The sequence below is a fragment of the Pristiophorus japonicus genome, chromosome 14 (genome assembly GCF_044704955.1).
Source record: "Pristiophorus japonicus isolate sPriJap1 chromosome 14, sPriJap1.hap1, whole genome shotgun sequence".
Taxonomy (NCBI): domain Eukaryota; kingdom Metazoa; phylum Chordata; class Chondrichthyes; family Pristiophoridae; genus Pristiophorus; species Pristiophorus japonicus.
In genome coordinates this window covers 177,764,965-177,786,307 of record NC_091990.1, presented here as the reverse complement: position 1 = coordinate 177,786,307, position 21,343 = coordinate 177,764,965, and the positions used below count along the sequence as shown (strand labels likewise).

The window sequence follows — 21,343 nt, the reverse complement described above, 5'->3', positions numbered from 1 at the left end:
CAAGAGCAGCAAAGAAACACTGCACCCATCTCTCCTCCACCTTATTCTAAGACCGCCCACTGCGTTTGGTCGACTTGACTCCACCCCTGCCCGCAGGCGGTGGCGCAGCATTTCTTGAGTTGGTACCAAGCTTATTCCTTTGCACATCTCTGGTAATGTGCATTTCTTGATGGGTGGCAGATAGTAATGTGGAAGGTCTGGCTTGGGCCTCTTCAGAGGTTGGTCTGGGGATTGGAGTGGGAGTGGCAGTTGATTCTGTCAATGGGCGTGTTCCCTTATTGCAGAAGCTAACTCCAACATTCCCTCCCTCATGTGCCCTGACAGTGTCTCAACTACATACACTGTCGGCGAACATGAGGGAGGGAATGTTGTCAGTTACCTGCGACATTCCCTCCCTCATGTGCCTGGACAGTGTTCCCATTTCTTGTGAGTGTTACTTCTCCTGACAGTCCTGATACCTCATCACCCATCCCACTGGTGTCCAGGAGTGATTGTGTAAGGTCAAAGCTCTCTGCACTCATTACCATCATCTGCACCACATCTGTTGGATCCTGCACTTCAGGAGAGTGCTGTTGAGCTCTCCTTGCACCAGCTCACCCGGAGTGTGACTCGCTGCACCCCACTGGAATCCCCTGCCTCGGACTGTGGGAAACCGTGGGATATCCCAACACTCGTACCACTCAGGAAAGGGCCTGGCACCTCAACGGATGGCATCTGCACCTCCTGCAAAGTGAGTACAACAGTGAGGGCTTCATACATCACCTCCCCCACCCCCTCACCCCCATGCTCTTGGTCTGGAAGGTGGGATTGGAAGATGTTCTCTTCAGGCTTGTGTGCGTCTGAATCATCTTCGGCTTCAGCCTCATCAGGGTTGGCCTCCAGTTCTGCAAAATATAACAGAACAGACAAATGGTTAGTAGCCGAGGAGGGGGCAGGGTGGTATGAGTAGGATCAGGCTGATTTAAAGGACCACGATGAATGATAGCACATTGCATCAACCAAAGCACAGCTGACTGAGACATCCCCATGAACTGAAGCATGGCTAGCCCGCACAGTACTTAACATTTATAAAGCCAGACTGTGGAATTTGCAGGACTTGCCCTCTCCCTCGAGTGTGGGCCCAGCTTGTGCAGTGGTGGTTGCTTTTCTCCAGGCAGGATCCATCAAAGCAGCGACCCTCTCTTCCAAAAGTGTCAGTGGGTGCAAATTTGCCGGGCCTCCTCCTGTTCGAGTTCTTTTCTTTTTTGTTTACCACCTTCCTCTGCAAAGATGAAAATCTAACTTTTTAGAGAGGGTGTCTTTCTGCTGGGTGGGACATATACAGCTGGTCACATTTACAATTGCAATTCCATTGAATAAATGAAAATATTACTTACACTAACTACTTGATCAAGGTTCTGCCACTTTTTGCACTGGCCTCCAGACCTCAGGACCATTGCACAGTAATCTTCTGCAAGTTGGTCCCAGTGTTTCTTCATTGCTTTTGGTGAAACTTTTATGTGACCTCTGCTGGTGTCCAGCTTGTGCCATCTGGCCTCAATTACAGTAACCAGTGCCTCCACTTCACCCTGTGAGAAATTCTTGGTCCTTGAGCTGTGTTGCATATTGTATTGCAGCTCCGATTTTTTTCCAATGAGAATTAAAGTTCTCTCACACAAGTGGCTCTTTAAAAATGGCTGCATGCAGATCCGGAGCTATACTGGGCATGCGCGTCCATAGCAGTCACGTCAAACGTCCGTTTTTTCCGCACATGCGCAGAAGGGGGTGGTGGGTCATTATTTTTTTGGCGCAGACATTCGGCTCCACCCCCGGAAGCTAAAGGACAGGCTGCATGGCGCCAATTTCAAAAAATAGAACGGGGAAACTTGCTAGTTTTTTTTGGCATAGTCGGGGCCAAAAAAAAGCCATAACTCTTGCAATATGCCAAAAAGCGGTATTGGGGAAAATTGAGCCCTGTGTATGTTCCACTTGACTTGAAATGCTGGAAATTGGACCTGTATGAAAATAACCAAGTATATGCCATATACTAGGTTATTTTCATACAGGTCCAATTCCCAGCTTCAGAAGGAACACTCCTGTCTGACCAATCTCTTTAATTTTCTGAAAACTCTGACCTAGATTAGCTAGAATTCCAGAAAGCTTTTGAACTATGTGAATATCTTCTACATTACCTTAAGACAGTGAGTATCTTGGTAAAAGTTGGAGGAGGATAGGGAATTGTTGAAATAGAGGGAGTAGTTGCTGCTATTTAGGTAAGAGATGGGGGAGCTGTACTGAATCTGGTGACCCAGGGATTAATACTAGGATCCCAACTCTCCATCATCTACATAAATGACCTGGATTGAGAAACTCAATCTAAGCTGATTACTTTTCCTGGAACGTGGGCAGTGTTCAAGTTTGAAGCAGCCAAGAAATTACAGAGGACTATTTGCAAGTGAGTAAAACTATGGTAGACAAACCTCAATACAAATTAGTGCAAGATCCTTCGCATTAAAAGAAAACCATGGAAAACCTACTTGGTGAATAAGTCCAATCATTGCAGAGGACTGATTGACAAAGTAACTAGAATGCTGAGATATTTAGCCAAATTGGTCAGTATCAATCTGAGACAGTCATGCTGAAGTACCTATATCTTGAGTATTGTCTTCAATTCTGGTCACTGAAGCATAATGGTGCAGAGAGGGGCAATAAGGTAGATCACTAACGTTCAAAGACTAAGCTAACAGAAAAGGCGAGGAAAAACTAGAGGGTAGATCCTCTGTTTTTACTGTCGAGGCTTTAAGCATTGGGGGGAGTGCAGAATGGAAAATCTGGCGGGAAGATTTTAAGACCCATACAAAACCGGCTGGACTTTCTATTAATTTTGATGGAGAAAACTTGCTAGTTTTGTTTCTGGTGAGTTTTGTTACAAACGTGTGATCCTCTCCCAGATTTTCTCCTGCATTTCACCAGGTGATTCTTAATGTTGAGCTATATAATTTAGTAAGTGAAAGAGAAGATATTAATTCTGAACTTTTTTCAAGGTAAACCACGACTGCAGGGGCAACAAGACATGGGTACATTTTGAGAAAAGACAAGTTCCGAACTTCTCCACAAAGAGTTTAATACCTGGAATGGGTGCGTGGTCGGTGGAAGAGGAAACTATTCTGCAGTAATTCAACATGCTATTGGATGTTGTGATGGGGGAGATTATAGTTTTCTATGGGAAGATGAACCAGAGGGACTGAATTGCCTTTCCTCATCAGTAAAATCTTAGTGATGTTCAATCAATTCTTTGGACAATTCTCATTCATTTTCTCATTCTTTTCTTTAATGAAGAGTGGAAAACTGGCTAAAGAACTCAACTTAGTGAGTCATCTTGTGAGAACTAAACTGGATGAATTGAAAAGACAGGAGGTTTCCCGGCTACGAATGCTTATTAAAGCCAAAATAGATGCACTACAAGGTAAAGGTACTGTACAGAAACTGATCATTGCCTTGTCTTCCACTATGTCCGCCTTTGCTAAAGTCAAGGACATTCCAACTACAATATAAAACATTTGTTCAATCTGCATCCAGATATGGTATCAAGTGTACTCTCTATAGGGGTTAGTATCAATTGGATGTCCTACAGAGCCATTTCCACATGTACGACAATTTGAATCAGACACCAAATATGGTTGCAACGTAATCCTTTTATTGTGTTTGACCAAGTCTTTAACAAATGTAATGTCACTAAGCAGTAGCCAACAGAGAAATAAACAGTATTACCCCGTTTTTCCTGGATAGAGACATAACCATTGTCGATCCTTTTGATCCTGACTCTCTACAAATTGTTAAGAAAAGGTGAAGATTTTATGAGGCCTCTAGTCACGCACATTATCTTTGCTGATTCATTATGGTAAGACGTATGTTATTGTGAACAGGACCCCCAGAAATAAGAGTTCCTACAAACTTCCAGATGGCCAATCTGTTTAGCATTAAGCATGTAACTAATCATCCTGAGCTCATTGTCCCACCTCCTTATCTCAAGACTTGCTTGGCTATCTCATTTCACAATGCGGTGAAAAAAGAGGTCAACGGGCAGGAATCACACATTTTGCACCTCAGCAGAAGTTAAACACACAGTCAGCTAAATTGTACACTGACACATATTAATGGGCTAGATTTTACATCAGAATTACCGTTTCACTGCGCTACCTTTTTTAGGCCTAACTTTCGGCCTTTACGTCCATCGGTAAGGTCAGCGTTACATGAGGATTCATGGTGCAAATCGAGTTTCGGCAACTTTAGTCCGGGGCTGGTAGCGCTGAGAGGGGCTGGGGGTGGGGAGGGGGGAAATTGCCAAAATACATTTCTAAAAAAAAAAAATTCACAAAACCTTTACCTACTAAATTGCTGAAAAATAATTTAAAAATAAAAAATTTAACTTACCATTTTTTCAGGCCTTCATACTTACAGCTGCTTGCAGGGCTGCACCGACAGGTTTGAGTTGAAAGCACCGCCACAAGCAGGTACCCGAATATCTCGCCGACTGAGTTCTCGCCGTGGAAGGTCAAATCGCGGTGCAAACCCCGTCGCAAAGTCGGTGAAAATCCAGTCCTCTATCTTAAAGCATCCTGGGAATGAACTGCTTTAACCATTTCATTATTTCTACATATAGTACAAATCCTTTATCAGTAAATAGGAAGATAAAAACATAATCATATATGTGTGTATGTATGTATGTATGCACAAATAATATCAACAAGAGCAGGCATTGACGACGGGATTCAACATCGCCTCCAATGCAGCCATGCCGCCTGAGGAAGAGTGTTCGAAGATCAGTCCCTCAAATCTGCCCCAAGCTCATGGTCTTACAGACCTTCACATTATAATTAAGATAGATTCTAATCTTTTTACTGTCAACTCGTTGGATAAATTTGGTGAAATGAAAAACACAGATCAGGCTTTTGGCTGGTGGTTTGCAAAAGCTGAATAAACAGACACACACGATGGCAAAGCATCCTTGTTTCACTGGTGATCTCTACTGATAATTTCCAGCACATCTTTGGCTTTTTAGTATTAAAGCAAAAGTATTCAGAAATTGGACAGAAAGACACCGTTACTGTTGATCGCTGATTGAAATATGCCAGGTACATCCTGGGGTCGATTTGACCAATTAGTTACGAATGTTAACAGCCAGTGGACAGAGGAAATCTCAAATCAATTTGTTCCAAGCTGAATTTAAACCGAGGACCCAGAAGAAAGGAACTTGCTGAACTTGTGGCATGTTGATTGAATTCAGAATGTAGACATGCCCTCTAATGGATAGCTTCTTATACTATTGTATGTGATCCAAATGGGCTGACTCTTCTGGGTACAGTTGTATCATGATTTAGCTACATTTAAATGTAATACATTTTAAATATGCATTATGTTCTTTGAGAAACAGAAAATGCTGGAAATACTCAGTAACAACATTATCTTTAAGCTATGCTGCTGTGCAATGCTTCGGGAAACCCACAAAGCTGGCTTGCCGGCTTTTCAATGTGAAAACCATGCAAGCGCAGTATTTTGAATGCGCCACGCAGCCCCTTAAAGGGGCCATGTGGCAGCAAAATCAATTATAGGGAACGGTGCTCAGTAGGTCAGGCAGCATCTGTGGAGAGAGAAATAAAGTTAACATTTCTGGTCGATGAGGTCGACACCTGAAAAGTTAACTCTGTTTCTCTCTCCACAGAGACTGTCTGACCTGCTGAGTATTTTCATCATTTTCTGTTTGTTTATTATTGTCTTTTTTCTTTAATTTAAATGTTGGTCTGTACAGCAAATTAATCTCTTTTTAACCTCTCAGATGCAGGAATAGACCATCACGCTTTGTTGAAGCAATTTGAGCACCTCAATCACCAAAACCCCCATAGCTTTGAGCCTGAAGATTTGGAATTATTGATTAAAACTGTAAGTGATCATTTATGTGCAGTGCAGAATGTAAATGTGAATCTGAACCTTTTTACAGCATTCATTAATGTCTTGTTTATGTTGCGGACCATTCTGCTTGTGCTCTGCAAGCCACAATGTTTCCATTTCCGCCCTCATCCCTGGGTCTCACCAAGAATTTGGGGGCTATTGTGTTTAGTGCAGTATAAATTGATTCGATTTGTTTTTAATACACACAGGCCACCAGTGATCTGGAAAACTATGACAAAGAACGACATGAAGAATTTAAACAATATGAAATGCTGAAGGAACATGAGAGGAGGGAATATTTGAAAACATTAGACGAAGAAAAGAGGAAACAGGAGGAGGCTCGATATGATGAGATAAAAAAGAAACACAAGGATCACCCAAAAATTAATCATCCAGTAAGAAAAACTTCACAATTACTTTTCTTTCCAATTTACAGTATTACTGTTGGGGTTTTTACTAACTTAGCTTGAATTAATTTGGACATTCTTCTTAAATTGAGAGAACCAGTTGAAGGGCCAAGGCCCATAGTTGGGCCAAATGTCAGCCGTGGTTCAGTGGGTAGCATCCTCTCCTGAGTCAGAAGGTTGAGAGTTCAAGTCCCACTCCAGAGACTTGAGCACAAAACCTAGGCTGACACTCCAGTGCAGTGCTAGGGGAGTGCTGCACTGTCAGAGGTGCCATCTTTCAATAAGACGTTAAACTGAAGCCCTGTCTGCTCTCTCAGGTGTACGTAAAAGATCCCATTGCACTATTTCGTAGAAGAACAGGGGAGTTATCCCCAGTGTCCTGGCCAATAGTTTTTTTTTAATTCGTAGCCAATCGTTCCAATTCTTTGTCAAATCACAAACGCCAGAGGTCACCTTGCACACATCAAGGATCACTCTGCGCCAATGCTCTTAGCCAAAAGGCCGAGAGCCACTGCACCGTTCCTGGAAGTACTGCAATACCAAGTTCGTGCCATGGAGGTGGATGGGTCAGGCCCCCCACACACCTCCTATTTCCAAAAAAGCAAGCATATACCTTCCTGATCCAGGGAGAACCACCTGGCCAATAGTTATCCCTTAATTAACATAATCAAAACAGATTATCTGGTCATTATCTCATTGCTGTTTGTTGAAGCTTGCTGTGGCTGCCGCGCTTTTTATGATACAACAGTGACTACACTTCAAAAAGTACTTAATTGGCTGTAAGCACATTGGGACATCTGGTGATCGTGAAAGGCGCTATATAAATGCAAGTCTGTCTTATTTATTTCTTCTTGTGGCATGTAATTTGTTATTGATTACTTGTCTGAGACCAGTATTTTCACTGCCTCCCTGGGACTTTTATGCAAAATTAAGGTAATTGGGCAGCAAATCGCACTATGTACATAATGTGTAAACGTTCGTAGGATGTCGCATGGTGAGATAAGCACTTGCCTATCCATAGGGCAGGATACCCAAGTTGAAAAGTAGGAGTGAAGTTGAGTTGAATCAAGTAATGATTGTGGAACTCATTTTAAAAACTTATAGATTGGAGAGGGAAGACTGAGGGAGATCAGGAGTTACAAGTGTTTTGATTTCTTGAGGAAATAAAGTGTTAGAGTCAGAGATATGCAATGAGTTTCAATTTTGCTAAAATGTTCTTTGGAGGATGGAATAGTGCATGTTGAGGGAATTGGAAGCAGTAATAGGGATAGAACAAAGATGCACACCAGTTCATTAATTTGCTGACCAATAGTCAGAATAGCAATATAATGTAAAAAGTTTGCATAAAAATTATTCCATGAAAATGTTTTCTAACACATATTGCTTATTATAATTGCACACCTAGTTCATTCAGTAATTCCTCTTTCATCACAATAAAGGTTGAAGTGGGCAGGACACAGCAGTGGGGCTTAACCCATTGCTGATGAAACACCTCCAGTTTTAACCAGATAACTGGAAATCAAGACACCTTGCATAGTTTCCTACTTTAACTCATCTTTCTCAAGACTGCAAAACTGCTTAACTACTCCCTCAATCTTCGCTTTCTCCTGCAATTCATAAGAACATAAGAAATAGGAGCAGGAGTAGGCCATACGGCCCCTCGAGCCTGCTCCGCCATTCAATAAGATCATGGCTGATCTGATCATGGACTCAGCTCCACTTTCCCGCCCGCTCCCCATAACCCCTTATCCCCTTATCGTTTAAGAAATTGCAGAAATTCATGGACTTTAAATTCCAATTTTTGCATCGCCTAATCACTGTTTCCTGGTTTACCCCATCTTCTCTCCTATTCTCAGTGGTATCTTGCACTTTTGGCCTTGCAAACAACTGCACTTTTAATTGGTTCAGTTTCAATATTTTAAATAGAATGTAATCTTAATGGTGAGGTCAGTAACTTCACTGCCAGACCTCTTGAGATGTCTGCCGTTCCTACATGTCAGTGATTTACAGCCTGTCATCTGCTTTGAAACAGTGTGACTGTTCATTGAACCTCACTATTTCCCTCTGCAAATATACCTTGCACGTGAACAGATTTGGTTATCGTTTGGAAAAATGGCTGTAATTTCACACACTGTGGGGTGCTATAACTTTAACACTGAACGAGTGTGCCTTACTTTTCTCAGGGAAGCAAAGATCAGTTGAAAGAAGTCTGGGAGGAAACTGATGGCCTTGATCCTGAAGATTTTGATCCCAAGACCTTTTTCAAGCTGCATGGTAAGACTGTGACTAATCATTTCTCAGCCTAAGGCATCTGGGCCAGATAACACTTGAGAGCACCAAGCAACTGAGCTGGTGTTTCTGCTGTAAAATGCACTTTCCCTCAGACTAGAATCTTCTATGCTCAAGCGTAGTTTTGAGAATGGTGTGGAGAAATTATCACCACTTGGGAATATAACTCGATGATCATTCAAATGCTGGCTTCCTTTTTTCTACAATGCCCAGGTGGTTATTGTTCTTTCTCCCTGTCTCCCCATCTCTCTTGAAGTTTAATCTCATAAGAAACATAAGAAATAGGAGCAAGAGTAGGCCATTTGACCCCTCTAGCCTGCTCCGCCATTTAATAAGATCATGACTGATCTGATCATGGACTCGGCTCCACTTCCCTGCCCGCTCCCCATAACCTTTATCGTTCAAAAATCTGTCTATCTCCGCCTTAAATATATTCAATGACCCAGCCTCCACCGCTCTCTGGGGCAGAGAATTCCATAGATTTGCAACCCCCTGTTCGAAGAAACTTCTCCATCTCAGTTTTAAATGGGTAGCCCCCTTATTCTGTGACTATGCCTCCAAGTTTTAGTTTTCCCCCTGAGTGGAAATATCCTCTGCATCCAATTTGTCAAGCCCTCTCATTTTCTTGTATGTTTCAATAAGATCACCTCTTATTCTTCTGAACTCCAATGAGTATAGTTCCAACCTACTCAACCTATCTTAAGTTAACCCCCTCATCTCCAGAATCAATCTAGTGAACCTTCTCTGAACAGCCTCCAATGCAAGTACATCCTTCCTTAAATATGGAGACCAAACTATACTCAGTACTCCAGGTGTGGCCTCACCAATACCCTGTACAGTTGCAGCAGGACTTCTCTGCTTTTATACTCTATTCCCCCTTGCAATAAAGGCCAACATTCCATTTGCCTTCCTGATTACTTGCTGTACCTCTCTATTAACTTTTTGTGTTTCATGCACAATAACCCCCAGGCCCCTCTGTACTGAAGCACTTTGTAATTTTTCTCCATTTAAATTATAATTTGCTTTTCTATTTTTTTTCTGCCAAAGTGGATAACCTCACATTTTTCCACATTATACTCCATCTGCCAAAATTTTCCAATCTCCTATTGGAGTCTGGCTTCAGGGTCCACCAGTACAATGGGTGCCTTGTTCAAATGGTAATTCTTCATGTATGAGACCAAAAAGTGACTGGCAGCAAAATATTTGGCTGTGATTAGCATCAAAGCTGAGCTTGATCCTTCTCTTCCCATCTGTGACACTCATTGGAATGCAAAATCTGATGCCCATCCCAATCTTTGGCCAGTGGTAGCAACACATCTGCTTCCCTGGCAGAGATCAGGTAACTCAACACAGACCAGAAATCAAATCTCGGAACTTGTTGGCTCGGTATTGCACTCGGCAATGTGCTACCACTCCCTTTTTATGTGTCTGTCATTTAAAAAAAAAAAAGTAAATATTTAACAATTGAGAGCTACAACTTTTCAATGCTTAAAGGTTTTATGAATCATAGAATAGTATAGCACAGAAGGTGCCATTCAGCCCGTCGAGTCTGCGCCGGCTCTTTGGAAGAACAATCCATTTCGGCCCACTCGCCCGCTCTTTCCCTATATCCATGCAATCTTTTTCTCTTCCAAGTATTTATCCAATTACCTCTTGAAGGCTACTATTGTATTTTTTAAGACTGTGCAAACATTTTCTTTAAAATGACAAACATAAGAATATGTTGATGTATTAATAAAATTGGACCAATTGATTTCAACCCCTAAGTACCAACTAGATTGTTGGAAGAGTTCTGGGGAGAGGATGGGGCAGTAGTTTCACAAGTTTCTGTTTGTACAGTTATGGACTATACTTGTTGAAGAATTAACTGCAAGAATTGTTTTCCTCTCAGATACCAATGGTGATGGATTCTTGGATGAGCAGGAGATGGAAGCATTATTTACAAAAGAGGTATTAACCAATATTCTGTTCATTTTTGGGGAACATTGGCACAGTATTTTTGTACTAAAACACGTTAAATTTGTATTCACCAGTAAGTCCCGTACCTAATCCACGATCAAATTCACAGCTGGAATGGGGATTTGGGTGTTGGAGCCACCTATGCTGCTGGTGAAACCCTGTTTATACTGCAGTGTGAGAAAAAACATGCCCGTCATCACTGACCTCACGTTTTCTATAAGTGATTTTAATTCACATGCCTTTCTTGGGTTCCTCCTCCTCATTGGGCTCAATTTTGGCCGAGCCCATTTTTCGGCGCACTTACCGGAGTTGTGCCACTTCTTTACGTTCCCAGGTGCGCTGAATAAAAATGTTGGAACTTTGGCCGCTTTCTGGCCTCTTCACTGCAGTCGCACAGTATGGCTTGTCGACTCGGGGTGGAGCCAGCGTTCTGTGCTGGAAAATGCCGGGACGTCTGCACATGCGCAGTGGTGATTCGTAATGCGCGCTGCTGCGCATGCGCGGACAACAGTCCCAATTGATATTTTGGTGGAGCCATCCTTGGAAGAATACTACAGAGAAACTTGGGTAATAGCCTTTGAGAAATGCTGGACATGGGATGATGTGAGTTGTGTAGATTTGCTTAAAATACTTCATTTTCTTTTGTTATGATGAACATTCGACCAAATTTTATTTTCTCTAAATGTTTGTCCTGTACCTGCCATAATTTATTTTTTTAAAGACCAAGATGAGGAGTATTGTATTCTCAGCTTTTAACTTGCAATTAATTAATTGCAGATAAAATAATTTCCAAGTATTAAGATACATGTGGCCGAGTGGCCTCCCGGTGCGATCGATCTCTGAGAAATCACCGGCAGGCAGGAGCACGAAGAGATCGATCGCACCGGGAGGCCACTCGGCCAGGGCTAGGGGCGGGCAGGAGAACTGATAGTGCTCCTGCCTGCCGGTGATTTCTATCAGTTCTCCTGCCCGCCCCTAGCCCTGGCCGAGTGACCTCCCGGTGCGTTGTTCCGCCCCTAGCCCTGGCCGAGTGACCTCCCGGTGCGTTGTTCCGCCCCTAGCCCTGGCCGAGTGGCCTCCCGGTGCATTGTTCCGCCCCTAGCCCAGGCCGAGTGGCCTCCCGGTGCGTTGTTCCGCCCCCTAGCCCTGGCCGAGTGGCCTCCCGGTGCATTGTTCCGCCCCTAGCCCAGGCCGAGTGGCCTCCCGGTGCGTTGTCCCGCCCCTAGCCCTGGCCGAGTGACCTCCCGGTGCGTTGTTCCGCCCCTAGCCCAGGCCGAGTGGCCTCCCAGTGCGTTGTCCCGCCCCTAGCCCAGGCCGAGTGGCCTCCCGGTGCGTTGTTCCGCCCCTAGCCCAGGCCAAGTGGCCTCCCGGTGCATTGTTCCGCCCCTTCCCCAGGCCGAGTGGCCTCCCGGTGCATTGTTCCGCCCCTAGCCCAGGCCGAATAGCCTCCCGGTGCGTTGTCCCACCCCTAGCCCAGGCCGAGTGGCCTCCCGGTGCGTTGTCCCACCCCTAGCCCAGGCCGAGTGGCCTCCCGGTGCGTTGTTCCGCCCCTAGCCCAGGCCGAGTGGCCTCCCGGTGCGTTGTCCCGCCCCTAGCCCTGGCCGAGTGGCCTCCTGGTGCGTTGTTCCGCCCCTAGCCCTGGCCGAGTGGCCTCCCGGTGCGTTGTCCCACCCCTAGCCCTAGCCGAGTGGCCTCCCGGTGCATTGACCCGCCCCTAGCCCAGGCCGAGTGGCCTCCCGGTGCATTGTCCCGCCCCTAGCCCAGGCCGAGTGGCTTCCCGCACCAGCCTGCTGGCTTCCCGGGCTGAGTTTGAAGATGTAGGTAGGACTTCAATTTTTTTATTCCTTGTTGAATTGTTAGCAATGTTTGCAAACAAAGAGTACTGCGGGTAAAGCTTGGCTTTGGTTTAGGTGCAGGTCCTCTCCGCTTCCCGCGCCTATCCCAGGCCGAATGGCCTCCAATGTACTTACCTGTGCCGATTTCTTTAACTTTCCGCAAGTGTTTTCTCAAGTGGCCACATACACTGGCCTGAGTAGAAATGGGGTAACTATTATCTGGCCAAAGTTGCCTAAATGGGTAGAACTGGCGTAGGTGGCTGGTAACGCCCACTTTTGAGGAAAAAAAAACTTTAAAAATAAATAATAACTAACTGAGTTACGCTGATTGAGGAAACTGCGGATTTTTAAATTATGCCAGAAAAATCAAGTTATCCCAAAAAAACGGAGCAACTCATAGCCAAAATTGAGCCCATTATTAGGCTGGACAAACTTGAGGGTGCATGTGTGATTTTCTGCTTAGAGAGTTTGCTGGTGCTGCAATAGGTTCCCTGCCTTTGCTTTCCCCATTCCCAAGCCCCACTCCCCTTCCCCCACACCCCTTCATGTCCTTATTCCCCCTCTCCTCTTAATGATGGCCAAGAAGCCTCAGTTTCTCTCGTTTTCTCATCATTCAGTTCTCCAATGTTAGGGTCAGCCTTGGGGCTCTTCTCTGTACAGTCTTAAGACTTTAATATCTTTCTTTTTGCATGTCACCTTAATAGCTTGGTGATTCTATCAGCTTCCCCAGAGGTGCCTCTACTTGGTGACTACACTGCATTATGTTGATGTCCTCTAAATACTTTTATGAAACTTTTATGAATGTTGATTGATGGTCCGACTGCTGATGTAAATCAGGAATCTTCAGCACCCATATTTACGTAATTGAGACATGGAATTAGGTGCGCTATTGATCTGTTAAAATTAGGGTTACCAATTCTTGTTTCACATGTTCCTGGAGATTTGATCATGTGACACTGCTCATGTGTTGCTTAATCATATGACATGTGATTGACATTTGTCCACTGTTTGCAATTGTTTTTGCATTTACCTTTAGTTGAGCATCTTGCGAACACCAAGCCTGAATTTAAACAAAAGACTTGTAGTGAGATGAATAACACAATTTAGAAATCCAAACCCAAGAGAAGGAAATAAGTGGTGTTTATCTTCTGTAATGTTTCTACAGTATCGACTGCAATGAGAAGCGGCAAGTAAATAGCACTGATTCAACAAAAAAAAATCAAAGATCTAAGTAACTTCTAACCAAGGTTTTCATGCAATTTTATGACTTTTATTTACAATACATAGTAAGTTATAAAAACAATAAATAACAACAAAACTAACTCAATTTGCTGACTCCCATACCCGACAGCTGAAGCCCAACTTCAGGGAGGGGAGCTGAGACGAGGCTCAGTTCTCTGTGAGCAGCACCAAGGTTACCTGACTCCTGTAACAAAACACATTATACAACAGCGCACATCATACACCAACATTCTCTCTCTCTCCTTCCCCAGTTTGTATTTTTGCTCTCTCTCTCTCTCTCTCTCTCTCTCTCTCTCTCTCTCTCTCTCTCTCTCCCTCTCCAGTTTGTGTTGTCCTCTGCCTCAGGACTCACAGAACTTCCAGATGATTTTCATTGGCCCTGAAGGCATTGCCCTCAACTGGGGAAAAAGCAGTGCGCTCTGAATAGCCGGGGGCCAGCAGGATTCAGACCACCCGGTTTGGTTGCGTACGACAACAGCCAGAGAACTGCGCATGCGCGAACCACGGATACTGTTTCTCCCCAGTCGCCAGCCGCAGCACTTGGCAGATCAGTTATCCATTCCAATAGACTCTCGCCAAAAGCAGGAGGGTTTGCAACCTTCGTTGAAATTGAGTGGAGATGGCAAAGACTTAATGTGTGTTATCCTGTATAAGTCCCAATTTGAAATGAACTAAATAATTTATGAAGCACTGCCATTGGCACTGGATGTGTAAGCAAATTGAATGAGGCTGAATGGTATTTTAACATTGATGGGATGTATACTGCCAGTGGCCTCCACCCATAACTCTGAAACCACCTGTTATGTCTTGAATAAAGAAGCTGACCAGATACTGTAAGCTTAAAGTATTGTGTGAGCGTAGTCCTTTATTACAGGTCTCCAGAGTGCCTCTCCAGCCTGTGAGGCCTCCTTATGTACAGGTGCTCCAGGGGATGAGCCCTCTGGTGGTTAAACAAGGTATTTACAAGTTTACATATATAACACCACCCACCACTTAAATTCTCTTGTACCCTGATCTGAAGTTGGATTTAGTGCAAAATGCAGGTCTCCTTCCTAAGATTCTGCAATGGGGCCCAATGAACAACCACATAGTCACTTGAAAATCTATACTGCATAAAATAATTGAGAGCTTGCTTGAGAGAATTTTGCTTAAGATGAAAACTACTCCTAAGTAACCTGCACTCATTCCCCGCTGTGCTATTTTCAGTGAACATGCTTGCATTAAATTCCTGGCCGCACTATTTTAGTGCATTTGTTAAGTAGTGGAGAGAGGAATCTGATGTGATGGGTGTGTTAACAATAGCACATATTCAAACTTCTCACACTGCCCTATCCCCCAAATCTCAGCATGTTTCTCTATCTCTCCACATTTAAACACTTCAGTGACTACAAGAGTGTACAAAAGTAAAGTTCAGAATACTTGGAGATTTGGAAGGTTAAGATTTAGTTCTCAAAATTATTAATGACAAACAATTGTTTTCCCCATCAGCTGCCCCGAAAGATGCCTGGATGTTGACTCGATGATTTCCGCTGAGATGAGGTGCAGAATGAGAACTCCCATTTTAAGCTGCTTCCTTTTATTTTTAAACTGCAGCTGGAGAAGATTTATGACCCCAACAATGCAGAAGATGATATGATGGAGATGGAGGAAGAACGGTTGAGGATGAGGGAACATGTTATGAAAGAGGTACAGCACTGTACAATGACCATAAAAATAATGTCGTCTGCCCCCTTTTTCCTCATTTAAAAAAAAATGGAAATATGCATTTCAAGTAATTTTTAAGTGTGGCATGAACTGCCATTTAAATGCAAATTTAGTCTAAAATGGGTAAATTAAACTGATTTATTTATTTTGTCCCTTATCCAAATCATTGTGATTTGTGTTGATGAATTTCAATTAAAAGAAACTCGCTCTGTCTCTCCTCTGTTTAATCCTCCCATTACTTCCTCATTATGCAAGTGGGGAAGGACCACCCATATCTTTTCTTCATGTTGCACTGGCTTCTCAAACCCGTTCCCTCACTCTATCCATCTCTAACTGTAAAGAGATCATGGATTTATTTTTCTCTCTTTCTCTAAGATTGAACACATCTGTGTTATTACCTTGGCCCCCTCCTCAACTCCTCTTTCTCTCCCCACCCCCACCCCCCCCCACGCCGTTCCTGACTACCCTGATCCTCCGTTCCTCTGTAGTTTCTTTCCAACCCTCCCCAAGCTCAACTGTTCTGAGACTCACTTAGGCACTTTTGACCCTTTCTGCACCAATCCTGAGCCACCCGCTTGTGCATTTATTCAATGGCGGAGCAGGCTCGAGGGGCCGTATGACCTACTCCTGCTCCTATTTCTTATGTTCTTATCCCTCTTTTTCCTTAGGCACAATCCATCTCCCTTTCAAAATCTCCATCACCCCACTGGTCTAAAAATTCATATTTTAACTCATGTCCTCTACAGCCACTGTCCCACCTTCAATTCCCGTTCCTCGTGAATGTCTCATAAGAATATAAGAAATAGGAGTAGGCCATTTGGCCCCTCGAGCCTCCTCCGCCATTCAATAAGATCATGGCTGATTTGATCATGGACTTAGCTCCACTTTTCTACCCACTCCCCAAAACCCTTTACTCCCTTATCGCTCAAACAACTGTCTATCTCCGTCTTAAATATATCAATGACCCAGCCTCCGCAGCTCTCTGGGGCAGAGAATTCCACAGATTTACAACCCACTGTGAAGAAATTTCTCCTCATCTCAGTTTTAAATGGGAGGCCCCTTATTCTAAGACTATGTCCCCTAGTTTTAGTTTCCCCGATGAGTGGAAATATCCTCTCTGCATCCACCTTGTCGAGCCCACTCATTATCTTTGGAGTTTCAATAAGATCACCTCTCATTCTGCTGAACTCCAATGTGTATAGGCCCAACCTATCCTCATGAGTCAACCCCCTCATCTCCAGAATCAACCAAGTGAACCTTCTCTGAACCTCCAATGCAAGTATATCCTTCCTTAAATACAGAGACCAAAACTGTGTGCAGAAGTGGCCTCACCAATACCCTGTCCAGTTGTAGCAGGACTTCTCTGCTTTTATACTCTATCCCCCTTGCAATAAAGGCCAACATTCCATTTGCCTCCCTGATCACTTGCTGTACCTGCATACTAACTTTTTGTGTTTCATGCACAAGGACCCCCCAGGTGTGTCTCTACTGCAGCACTTTGCAATTTTTCTCCATTTAAAATATAATTTGCTTTTCTATTATATCTGCTAAAGTGGATAACCTCACATTTTCCCACATTATCCGCCTTCTGCCAAATTTTTGCCCACACACTTAGCCTGTCTATATCCCTTTGCAGATTTTTTTGTGTCCTCCTCACAACTTGCTTTCCCACCCATCTTTGTATCATCAGCAAACTTGGCTACATTACACTTGGTCCCTCCATCCAAGTCATTAATATAGATTGTAAATAGTTGAGGACACAGCACCGATCCCTGCAGTACCCCACTAGTCACTTTGCCAACCGGAAAATGACCCATTTATCCCGACTCTCTGTTTTCTGTTAGTTAGCCAATCCTCTATCCATGCTAATATATTACTCCCAACCCCTTGAACTTTTATCTTGTGCAGTAACCTTTTATGTGACGCCTTATCTAATGCCTTCTGAAAATCCAAATACACCACATTTGCTGGTTCCCCCTTATCCACCCTGCTCGTTATATCCTCAAAGAATTCCAGCTAATTTGTCAAACATGATTTCCCTTTCATAAAACCATGCTGACTCTGCTTGATTGAATCATGCTTTTCCAAATGTCCCGCTACTGCTCCCAAAGACAGAAGTTAGGCTAACTGGTCTATAGAATCCTGCGTTTTGTCTGCCTCCTTTTTTAAATAGGGGCGATACATTTTCGGTTTCCAATCTGCTGGGTCCTCCCCAGAATCCAGGGAATTTTGGTAGATTACAACCAATGCATCCACTATCTCTGCAGCCACTTCTCTTAAGACCCTAGGATGTCCGCCTTTAGTCCCATTATTTTACCTCTTACTACTTCATTAGTGATAGTGATTATATTAAGTTCCTCCCTATTTATAGCCCCTTGATTATCCAATATTGGGATACCATCTCAGACATACCATCCTGGCACGAGGCCCATCTTTCGCAAAACACACTTTAGTCTGGCTTCCACTTTACTTGTGAGATCAAGGGAACTGAGCTAATAGCTTAACAATTCGCCTCCCATAACCAGTAACTACTCAGAGGTTGGAGACGCTTGTTAATTTGACTTTGCTGTGCTTTTACGCACAGCACCAAGACCGTCCTGGCCAAATTATATTCTCTCTGACTGTGGCCATGATGCGTTGTCACTCTTTGTCTGTCTTTATCTCTCCGGAGCATTCAACACAGTTGATTAGGCCTTCTTTTCCATTTCCTCTCCTCTTGCCTTAATCTATAGGTTTGCTCTTGCATAGCTCCACTGCTACCTGCCCCAACAGAGCCATTGCATCTCCAACAATGGCTTTTCTTCCCACTTCTGGAGCGCACCAAGGCCCTAACCTTGGTTGCGGACATTGCCGCCGCCTCCTCCTTCTCTTCCTCATCCACCTGCTGCGTTCCTCATCTACCTGCTGCGCTTTGATGACATGATTCACAGGAATCAGTTGTCGTAGGCATACTGACAACACGCAGATCTACCTACCTGTCAATTCCCTTGATCTCTCTGCTCATGCATTAGCCAAAATTTCCTCCATCTGCATGTCAGGAAGACAGAAGGTGTATTAAGCCCCCACTCCCTTGTCACTGATTTTGTTAAATGTTATTTGACTGAGGTCTGAGTTCTAAAGTATTCTCCATCACCAAAATCCTTACTTCCACCTCTTGAACATCACCTGCCTCTACTCCTACCTCACCTTCACTACTTAAATCTTTATCCATGCTTTTTTTCACCTCAAAACTTGATTTTTTCAGTGCTCTTGTTGCTGTCCATCTTTATAATAAACTTCAACTTGTTAAAAACTCAGTTACACATCTTTACCTGATTTAGATCTGCTTGACCATTACCCCATCCTCACTGATCTGCACTGAGCGCTATTTGCACTGAATCTAAACTCCTGGTCCTCAGCCTCATACTTCATGGCCTTGCCTTCTCTATCTGGGCAACCTTCCACAGCCTTGTGTCTCCTCCTTCACCCTTCTGTTAACCTGCAGGGTTCAGTGTTGGGACCCCAGCTATTTACAATGTACATTAATGATTTAGATGAAGGAATTGAAAGTTTGCAGATGACGCTAAGCTAGGTGGCAATGCGAACTGCGGGGAGGTTGCTCAGAGGCTGCAGGGGGACTTGGACAGGTTAGGTGAATGGGCAAATGCATGGCAGATGCAGTATAATGTGGATAAATGTGAGGTTATCCACTGGTGGCAAAAACAGGAAGGCAGATTATTATCTGAATGGTGACAGATTAGTAAAAGGGGAGGTGCAACGAAACCTGGGTGTCATGGTACATCAGTCATTGAAGGTAGGCATGCAGGTACAGCAGGTAGTAAAGAAGGCAAATGGCATACTGGCCTTCATAGCGAAGGAATTTGAGTATAGGAGCAGGGAGGTCTTGCTGCAGTTGTACAGGGCCTTGGTGAAACCACACCTTGAGTATTGTGTTCAGTTTTGCTCTCCAAATCTGAGGAAGGACGTTCTTGCTATTGAGGGAGTGCAACGAAGGTTCACCAGCTTGATTCCTGGGATGGCAGGACTGACATATGAGGAAAGATTGGATTGGCTAGGCTTGTACTCACTGGAAGTTAGAAGAATGAGCGGGAATCTCATGGAAACATATAAAATTCTGACGGGACTGGACAGGTTAGATGCAGGAAGAATGTTCCTGATGTTGGGGAAGTCCAGAACCAGGGGACACAGTCTAAGGATAAGGGGTAAGCCATATAAGACCGAGATGAGGAGAAACTTTTTCACCGAGAGTTGTGAACCTGTGGAATTCTCTACCGCAGAAAGTTGTTGAGGCCAATTTGTTGGATATATTCAAAAGGGAGTTAGATGTGGCCCATATGGCTAAAGGGATCAGGGGGTATGGAGAGAAAGCAGGAATGGGGGACTGAAGGTGAATGATCAGCCATGATCATATTGAATGGTGGTGGAGGCTCGAAGGGCCGAATGGCCTAATCTTGCACCTACTTTCTATGTATGCCTCCCCTCCCAACATTGACCCCACTTTTTTGGAACTTTGCCTTGCTATTTCTCTTCCGGCCTTTAAAAGCCTTCTCAAAACCAATCTTCTCGTACAAACTTTTGTTCACCTTTCCTAACTCTTCCTGCATGGCTCAGCCTCTGTTCCTTTTTTAAAAAAAATTAAAAATAACTTTTTTGTGCACTTTGGTAAGTATTTTTATGCTGAAGGTACTATATAAATTCAAGTTGTCCTTGTATTTAACACATGCTAAACAATACATATTGCACAAAATGTAATTTCATGTCCTTTTCAGATTGATACCAACAAGGACCGGTTGATATCTGTTGATGAATTTCTAAGGGCTTCAGAAAAGAAGGAGTTTGTGGATGCAGAAAATTGGGAGGTGAGCAGTCATGTGTCACAAGTGGCAAAAGATCTACTGTGTAATGTCTGTAGTTCAAGCCACCTACCAATCTGTTTGATTTTGACGAAGACCTTTGATATACTTCCCAATTGTGGATATAATAGAGCTCCCCCTAGTGGACTACTGCTCTACCCTAATGGACTACTTTGGTACTGCAACTACTGATGTAAATACAATAAAAGGGTCATGTGGCAGAGTGACATAGTTTCTGTGTAAGAGCCATCTTGTAGAATGTGTTTGTTAGTGATGTCGTAAGAATATATCACAGTGGGGAGGGGGCAGTATAGCACTTATTGTTTGAATAGGGGTGGGGTACCTCTGCAGATGGTAGTTCTGTTTTCTGTCCATCTATAATATTACATTTGATTTATAGTCCAGTTTTCATGTTCCCTTCATTCTGTTTACTGGAGGGAGGTTATTACTGCCAGTCTCGAGGAAGGGGTAGATGGTTGGAGAATAGCGAAAGATGGAAATGTTGCTGCTTTATCACCCGGCTTTTTGTACCTTATCTTTTCTGAGATGAGCCCAGACAGAAATGGGCTTTGTATTTGCTGACACCCATGAACCCATTTTATCTCATTATTTTAAATATGCCAGCAATTGTGCCCTGGTTTGATTTCAGAAAATATAATTCTAAATAAAAAAAAAAAAATAGCTAATAGCTTAACGTTTCCCTTTCCATAACCAGTAACTAATCATCGGTTGGAGATGCTTGCTAATTTAACTTTGCTGTGCTTTTAATATTGTCCTGTCTTGTTCTGCAGACTTTAGATGAGCAGCAACTTTATTCAGAAGATGAGCTGCAGGAGTTTGAGAAGCGACTGTCTGAGCAGGAGCATGAACTGAGGATGAAATCGGATGATCTGTTGAAACAGCGTGAAGAGCTGCAGCTTCAACAAGACCAGCTCGAGGCCCAGAAAATTGAGTTCCAACAGGTAGTAACCACTTGCTCTATTTTACCCATTATGATGTTCCATTTGGCATCTATTCAGAAAGGGAAATTCCCAGTTGATGGGATTAGTCCCGTCAGTCTAAAACTTGGCTGTCAATTTGAATGGGAATCCCTTTTTCCAGATCCCCAAGTGATTTGCAAGCCACC

At 43.6% G+C, this 21,343-nt stretch overlaps 1 protein-coding gene across 2 annotated transcripts in view; it reads left to right on the top strand.

Moving 5' to 3' along the window:
• nucb2a (nucleobindin 2a) overlaps window positions 1-21,343 on the top strand; it is a 92,458-nt gene that overhangs the window by 46,109 nt on the left and 25,006 nt on the right. The window contains exons 4-11 of one of the 2 annotated variants that reach the window (XM_070899892.1): window positions 3,319-3,445; window positions 5,816-5,919; window positions 6,138-6,323; window positions 8,519-8,609; window positions 10,516-10,574; window positions 15,254-15,346; window positions 20,134-20,223; window positions 21,009-21,179. In XM_070899892.1, coding sequence (XP_070755993.1) covers window positions 3,319-3,445; window positions 5,816-5,919; window positions 6,138-6,323; window positions 8,519-8,609; window positions 10,516-10,574; window positions 15,254-15,346; window positions 20,134-20,223; window positions 21,009-21,179 — 921 coding nt within the window. Of the gene's footprint in view, window positions 1-3,318; window positions 3,452-5,815; window positions 5,920-6,137; window positions 6,324-8,518; window positions 8,610-10,515; window positions 10,575-15,253; window positions 15,347-20,133; window positions 20,224-21,008; window positions 21,180-21,343 lie in introns of both variants that reach the window. The other variant, XM_070899891.1, reaches the window with a different exon arrangement.